This window comes from Cryptotermes secundus, unplaced genomic scaffold, assembly GCF_002891405.2.
Source record: "Cryptotermes secundus unplaced genomic scaffold, Csec_1.0 scaffold816, whole genome shotgun sequence".
NCBI lineage: Eukaryota > Metazoa > Arthropoda > Insecta > Blattodea > Kalotermitidae > Cryptotermes > Cryptotermes secundus.
This window is the reverse complement of record NW_019724601.1, coordinates 1633347-1641375: the sequence shown is the minus strand read 5'-3', so window position 1 is coordinate 1641375 and position 8029 is coordinate 1633347. Positions and strand designations below refer to the sequence as shown.

The 8029-nt window shown below is 40.4% G+C and overlaps 1 protein-coding gene across 50 annotated transcripts in view; it reads left to right on the top strand.

The window, feature by feature from the left end:
* Positions 1-44: 44 nt before the first annotated feature.
* LOC111862456 (longitudinals lacking protein) overlaps positions 45-8029 on the top strand; it is a 595591-nt gene continuing 587606 nt past the window's right edge. For 41 of the 50 annotated variants that reach the window (XM_023847881.2, XM_023847889.2, XM_023847905.2 and 38 more), the window contains exons 1-3: positions 46-161; positions 781-957; positions 1056-2013. In XM_023847881.2, the coding sequence (XP_023703649.1) occupies positions 784-957; positions 1056-2013 (1132 nt within the window). In that variant the 5' untranslated portion in view covers positions 46-161; positions 781-783. Of the gene's footprint in view, positions 162-780; positions 958-1055; positions 2014-8029 lie in introns of all 50 variants that reach the window. The other 9 variants (XM_023847915.2, XM_033750674.1, XM_033750675.1 and 6 more) reach the window with 2 other exon arrangements.

Here is an 8029-nt window from a genome sequence, read left to right as displayed (position 1 = left end):
TTCTACCTGAACTTCAGGTTTTAATGCGTTTACGATCCCCCGCCATTCGGTAGGTACGCCATTGTGAGAAAAGAAATTGCGTTGTGTGGTAGGGTTTGTAGATAGAGTGATTGGAAGGTCTTTTGTGTTCGAGAAAGCGGTTGGAAATAGGATATATTTAGGTAAATATGACCAAAATATGCTGATAAATGTATTATTACCTTTAAGTTTTGATATAGTGCTGTAAGTTTGTGTTAAATTGGTAATTTAGGGAATTGTGGGTGACCGTTACAAGGGTGGGACCGAAAATTTACAACTGTCGAGAACCAGTTATTTGTTGAGGTATACATGCAAATTTTAGTTTAGGATTTCACTGTAGACGTTTTGAACAGAATTGATGTAAGTTTTTCATATTTTAAGCGTACGTTAGATTTTTCCATTATTTTGCATAGTTCGGGTTCTGCCATCTTGCATCATTTATTCCCCAAAATCCGCCATTATGCGGTAGCGTCATCCCCCACCCTCATCTTTGCTCGTTAACTGTCACTGTAGATTTTATGAACAAAATTGATGTAAGTTATGAACATTTTGTTTGTTCTTCAATTGGAACCGTTAATTTGCGTAGTTTGGGTTCTGCCATCTTGCTTCATTCGTTCTCCAGAATCCGCCATTATGCGGTAGCGTCATCCCCCACCCTCATCCTTGTCTGCTAACGGTTACGATTAAGCCCGACTTCGCCATTTTAGTACAGGACATTGCAGAGACGTGGGCATATGAAAGAACTGTTTTATTTGTTGATAGGCAATGGGATCAGAACAACAGTTCTGTCTAAAATGGAATAATCATCAGAGTACGATAGTTGCCGGTTTTGACACCCTGCTGGAAAGTGGGACTTTGGTAGACTGTACACTGGCCGCAGAGGGGCAGTACTTGAAAGCTCATAAGGTTGTGCTGTCAGCATGTAGTCCATATTTTGAGGTAAGGAAATTTAAAATTTTATGTCTGGAGGAGCCAATTGACAGTTTTATTTTTTCGGTGTGAAATTGAGGAGTGTGTTGTATTTTTTTTGTTTACAGCTACTATTGAGCCAGCATGATGAGAAGCATCCAATTGTGATCCTAAAGGATGTAAAATTTCAAGAACTGAAAGCTATGGTTGATTACATGTACCATGGTGAAGTGAATATATCTCAGGACCAATTAGGGGCTCTTCTCAAGGCTGCAGAATCATTACAGATAAAGGGTTTGTCAGATAGTGGGGGAGGGGGTAGTGAAAGAGAGCGAGAGAATGTGGATAAAAGACACCATGGGACTCGAAAGCAAACTGTACCCCCTCCCCAGCCTAGATCATCTCCCATCCCACCACATTCTTCCACGCTAGGTCATAGGCGGCCAGCCCCACCGCCTCCAGCTGCTCCACCTCCAATTGTTGATCTCCCAGAGGACGATAGCCCCCCACCATCCCGACCTCCACCGTTGCCTAGGGTTCCAAGTTCTCGGGAAGGAAGTTTGTCGCCGCCACCGAAACGAAAGAGGCATCGTCGTCGATCAAGTGGGGAAGATGGAAGTTTAAGTGCAGCTCCTGTTCCAGTAACAGAAGGGTCACACGAAACTAGCAGCTCAAGTGAACTTCCTCCTCAGTCCCAACCTGCCCCGTTGGCTACTGTTCCTAGTGTTCCCGCAAATCTGACGCCTGTAGTACCCCCGTCCTCTGAACCTGCTGCACTTCCTTCAAATCAGGCTTCAGAACAACCTGTATCAGAGACTGAGCTGTTAAACCCGCCCTCACAAGCAGCAGAAGAAGCAGCACCCAGACAGCCTGCGCGTGAAATGGCCCATGAACAAGCCCTAGAACCAGTACAAAAGTTGGAGCCGCCGTCTGAAGTACTATTAGAGCCAAAGTCTGAATACCTAGAGGAGGATGTCAATGAAGATAGCGTGGAAGATCTCACATTAGATGACGACATGGATGAAATAGACCATGCGCGGCCAGGGCCTTCCCATGGCGGAGAGGGGTCCAGCAGTCAGGGGGCAGGTCAGTGGAGTAGAAGTTTGTCCTGTATATGTATATTGTCAGATTGGATACAGATATACTAATTTTGGTATATTCAGAAGGTAAGCCTTTGTTTTTTTTGTTGGCAATCTGAGTTTTTGACCCATCTTTTGAGCACATCAAATTCTACAGATATGTCTGTATCCAGTGGATCTTAGTATTATGCTTTGTGATGGAAGTTAATTTTCTAGACTTTGGTAAGTTGGATATTTGTGTTTGGAGGTGAGGGTTTTTTTTATTTTATTTTAAAGTATTGGTATGTACTGTCCAGGCCCAGTGGATAGTGCACTGTTGAGTATGTTAAGGTAATGTGAATAGGAAAGGTATGACACTAGCGTTATACAAACAGTAAAATTTGAACCACAAAATACCTTTCAGAAAAACATTACTATCTTATGGCATGTGTAAAAGGAACAAATATTTTCCTGGGTCTGCTTGAGAAAGCTTCATGGAAGTTGGCTTCATTGAAATCTCGTTTAATAACAATTGGGACTGGGGTATGGGTAAGGATGAGCAGCATTTGGCAGGAGAAAGTGTCAAGTGGGGGCAAGAAGTAATTTGGTTACTGCAAATTGAGTTCTATGATCGCTTGATACTTTATATTTTGTGCAGTTATAAAGTTAAATTAAGGGGGGGGCTGTAACTGCTTATTCATGTATTTGAGTTGGGTACATATTTGGTTCCTGTGCCTTAAAGTAGTTTGGGAGTGTAAGGAGGTAGGGAATGTTAATGATTGATGAAATTCCTTTGTCTGAAACCATTCTAATGTGAAGGTGTTTTGTTCTTTCTGACCAATATAGTGCTCTAATTTCTGAGTTTAGAAGCTTCCATTAATTTTGGTTGATTGAATGGTATGAAGTGTGTTACCTGATTATTGCTCATTGGTAAATAAGGAATATAATTTTTGTATTTGCTAAACCACATGCCCTGCTATGATGTGTGTAATCTCATGATAGAGTAAGTGCATAATTGGATATATTTGAATTTAGGAAAAAGTCTGTGTGATACACTACTCCCACCTCCAGTATCCCTTTATTTCCTTAATACTGCAAATGTTTCATATTTTAGTGGCAACTTTGGATAAATGAGTGGAAAACTTAGAGTAAGAAAAGTGTTCAATAAAGACAAATCTTTTGTTACTGTGTTTAGAGAAGATTGGGAAGGTGTTTTAATGCATGGGTTATGTGGATTATAAGCATTTTGCTCTTTTTAAGTAGTGTTAACACTACAGTTCACCAGTTAATGTATGTGTGTACAGTTGTCTTATTTCATTCTAAAAATGAAAATGTTAAAAACTACCCTCCATGCACGATGTGCAGTACATTGAAGTGTTACAGAACAAAATTTTTTTAGAATATTATTTTGATAGTAGGGTAGTATTGGTATGAAATGTATATATACAGGGTGTTTCACGACTTAGGGCATAACTGCAGGAGGTGATTTCCAAGGTCTTTGTGATCAAAAAAGTTCATATAAACATGTGTCCAATTTTGGACGGTTACGGAGTTGTGACCGCTTTTTCATTCCCCGTACATGCCCTCTGATGAACTGCGTCTGCCAGCTGGCAGGTCACTGTTTTTAGCCAGCTACAGACAGCGTTTTCTTTACCTCAACACTTGAGAGCGGGGTGGGTTGGTATGTCAGGTGCACCTCACAACCGAGCGGCATCCTGTGTTGCGGCCGACGGGGACATTTTCGAAAATCAGCCTTAAGCACCAATCAAACCAAATTAAAGTTAATTTCACGAAGTTAACTTTATGTTCATACTTTAAATGTATCGTATTATGCTGGTTTATTATTTTGTTCCGTTTATTGTCAGTAATCGTTATCTTCTATTCTGAGTTTAAAACGGTCATAACTTGGTAACTGTCCAAAATCGGACAAACGTTTATATGAACTTTTTTGATCAGAAAGACCTAGGAAATCACCACCTGCAGTTATGCCCTAAAGTTGTGAAACACCTGTATATACAGGTGTCCCAGGAGGAATGTGCCAGACTTCCGGAGGGTGTTCCTTATGTTAAAGTATGCCACCCAAAACACCTATGTCCAAAGTTGAATGGTTACAGAGATAATGGCCAGAGAAGTGTGAAACTTTGACAGGTGTTACACTTTTTGATTAGCAAATACATATTAAAACTTGCAGGAATATGTTTATGTAATATTAATAATGTACGTAACATCAAACTAACTTGTGAGTGACATGAAGCCATTTAATTGAACAAAAAAAATAACTTGCAGGACATGTCAGTGTTGTCCTTAGGTTTCCAAGCATTACGACTACTTAACTACTAAAATACAGTACCTGCTTTATACTAACTGTTCAAAGTGTCCTCTGCCAGCTGCGATGTATTCCAACAAACATGGTAACTCACTCAGGAAGGCTTCATATGTGTTTCCAGTTAAATTTTTGTGAGAGACAAAAGGTCTTAACAACCTGTGCCCAAGTACACCACACCATACATTCACAGAAGTCTCTCTTGGAATTTTGTTACCATTATCTCGTGGATTATTATGGGACCACATATGCACACTTCGTAAATTATTTACACTGTCCTGGGTAAAAGACACCTAATAACTGAATAAAATGACGCTTAGCAGTTCGGGATGAGCTTTTGTCCAGTGGCAGAAATCCATATGTTGAGCATCGTCGCCTGGCTCCAGATGTTGTACCCTTTGATCATGGTAAGGATACAGCTCTTCATCATGTAAAGTTCACCACACCTGCATACGTGATATGCCGATGTGAGAGCCCGTTCTACGAGTGGACAGATGCGGACTTCTCTGCACCATCTCAAGAATGTTTTCTCGTTTGTTTCTCATTCGTACATCCTCCCTTTCAGAGTGCACAGAAACACTCTGAAGAGAACCAGTATCACACAATGTCTGGTGAATTCGCGTAAATACACTTCAAGATGGAATCCTTTGATCGGGAAAACGCCTTTGGTATTCAACAGCAGCACGTGCATTGCCACCACAAAATCCATACACAGAATGCATATCACAATATTCCACATGTGAAAACAAAAGGCATTTCAGCAACTTCACACAACTAATTTACCATCCATTCACAACGTGGCCGCAACTTACCCTGAAGCTAGCGCATGAGCTTACGGCTAGTGTGAATCACCACGCTCAGGGACAAACATAGATAAGACTTCTCAGCTGACAGGTACAGTGCGTGGACCCGCCAGAGGACCACACTTTTCTCTGGCCATTATCTCCGTAACCGTTCAACTTTGGACATAGGTGTTTTGGGTTATATCGGCATACTTTAACATAAGGAACACCCTCCCGAAGTTTGGTCCATTCCTCGTGGGACACCCTGTATGTAGAAGTACAGTGATTGTTCATGAAAATTAACATCTAAATGGGAAAGAATGTTCAGAAGTCAGTCTGAAGCAGAAATTTAGCATTCGTGTGGCAGGTGTTTCTGAGGTTCTGCAATGTGTTGGTCTTTTGTCTAAGAATGGTAATGGAACATCCTTGGTATTTTGTTTTAGGTGTAAATCCCTCATAATGCCTTGTCAGTTGACAGTTTTGAAGGCCTTGAAATGGTGAAAAGATATTTTTCTGTTACACTAAAGGGATTTTAAGAGTTCCATCTTCTGGGCTATAATTTATTGAAAGTTGGCCAGTCTGGATTATATCCCAGAAGAATGATTTCATCGCTATTGTGAGAACCTTGACTCCTGCATACAGGGATTTTCCTATAGATGTGATGGTCAAGTGGCCGAACAGGCATTTGTGATGAAAATGCCTTTGCTGAGTGGTTGGGGAGCCACCATTGAAATTATGCTCATTTAAGTCTAGGAACAGTTCTGGCCCCAAGAAGATGGTGTTACATGCAGACCCAAAATTGCTTTTGTAGGATGTTTCAGTGGCCATGGCTGTAGTGCGACCTGAACCATGCAAGAGACCTTGTTTTGAAGAATTTCATTGTGGGCTCAGGAATCAAAATTTTTCTGTACCACCACTGTCAGTATTTTGATGTGAGATAACGGCTGAAAGTACAGAGCAGCGGCATGTCTAAGTATAGGGTCATCGACATTGTGCAGACAAGATTTGAATGAGTTTTGAACATACGTCAGTACTGCAGACTTTGTGTTCATGTAAAACGTGCCACATAAGATGTAATAATACAATTGCTGAGCTTTTGGATATTATCCAAACACAACATCGTTTTGGAGACTGGAACTTTTTCTTTGCCTTCAGCCAAAAGCCTGCTTAGTCTGGGAGATAAAGAACTAGTGATATAGATCGGCCCCATCTGAGTAGATTTTCACCTGAAGATGGAGGCAGAATCCAATTTCTGAAACGTTGTGTTCTAAATAAAAACGGTTTGATTGATCGTGTCCAAAAACTTAAAATCTTTTGCTACAGTTTGGGGGGGGGGAGCAGATTTTATATCATGTCGCCTTTAGGGTTGATGTACTTTTGCAGCTTGAGTGGCAAGAGAGACTGGGTATGGTTCTGCTGCTGCAGTGATGTGACTGCTTCAGTAGCTCTGCAGTTTGACTTCTTAAATTTTAGCATTCATCTTGCTTTTCTGAGTTGAGTTATGATTTAATATTTGCCTGCCCATATCTGAGCAGTTGACAGGTATCCTTGTTACTGTGAGAACGTAACCACTGTGGCCTAAAGTTTCATATGCAGCTGCTGCATGGTTTTACTGCACTAGGGGAAATATACCTTTGCATTAGCTGCAAAATTGTATTTTAAAATTGACATAAGTTTTTTCAGGGCGCATATGGTCACTGTTTTGCCACACACTTCAAAAATTGCCATATCCAAAATGTCTGTCTGCGTGTTGACAGCATGTAGTGCTAAAGTTAAATGACCTGGAGCTGTATATGCTATTACACCCATAAGCTTCATGGTGTGTAATTAGCCCAAGCATATTTGCTTGTTGTATTAGAGATGGGGAAAATGTCATATTGAATGTTACTTAATCAAATGTGACCTGGTGGGACCCTGCAGTAGTTTTCTGGTGACTTGTATTCTGTATAAGGGTATTATGACCTCAGAAGTTCAGCTTTACAGTTCAGATTTTGGTATTAGCCCTACTAACCTGTTAGACAGGACATTAGTGAATTTTTTTTTAATCAGGAAAATATGAGTTATTGGACATAAGGTCTGAACTCATCTGAAAGGGATTACACTTCCATAGGCTCATAAATGTTTTTTTGCAGTGGACCTGTTGAGTTTGATTTCACAATATTAAATAATTTTTCCTAGGTTTTCTGAACGGATTTAGTGGTGTTCTAACAATTTTTGAGAACTCAGAGAGGTATGTTGTGTAGGAGATCTAGTAATATACTGAAACAAGGTTTGTTATTAGTGCCAAAAATCAGTCATGACTAGTGAAGGTGATTATGCCCTGAGGAGGTTAAAGGAATATGATCTGGTTTTCCCACCTCTGTTGAACAGCGCCAGTTCAGGTGTTAGCTTTTGAAGTACTTGTTATATTTTTTTAATGCAGCTCTGTAAAGTGCGCAAAGTGGGATATCCAGTGGGAAGCGTGTTTGATAATCTCCTTATGAAACTATTCCTGAGCATTTAAATAAAAACTGGGATTTCTGTCTACACAAAAAAATCTCAGGTTCCTGTAATTTTAGGTTTCTTGTCAGACATTACATTGTTTGTGGCCCAATTTGTACTTCACTAGTTTTTGAAGAATGGCTTTTAAATTATGTACGAAAATTGGTGATTGTGTTCTGACTTGATATGTTTTGATGTGGTTGTGGTGTATGCCCGTAATATCTTTCAGCAGTTTATTTGTATCCTGCGTATGGACTGTAGTCCACTGTATCCAAAATAGCCAGAAGCCATGTTTGTCGGGTACACTTTTGCATTTTTATTCTTATGGCTGCCGTAAAATCGTACTGGTGCGACTGAAAGCATAAGTACTGTTGGTAGATGGATTTAGAGTTCTGTTAGCTATCTTCGATTAGTGGGGGGTGGAGCCCGACTGGGTCCACTTGGCACAGCAGCCACTG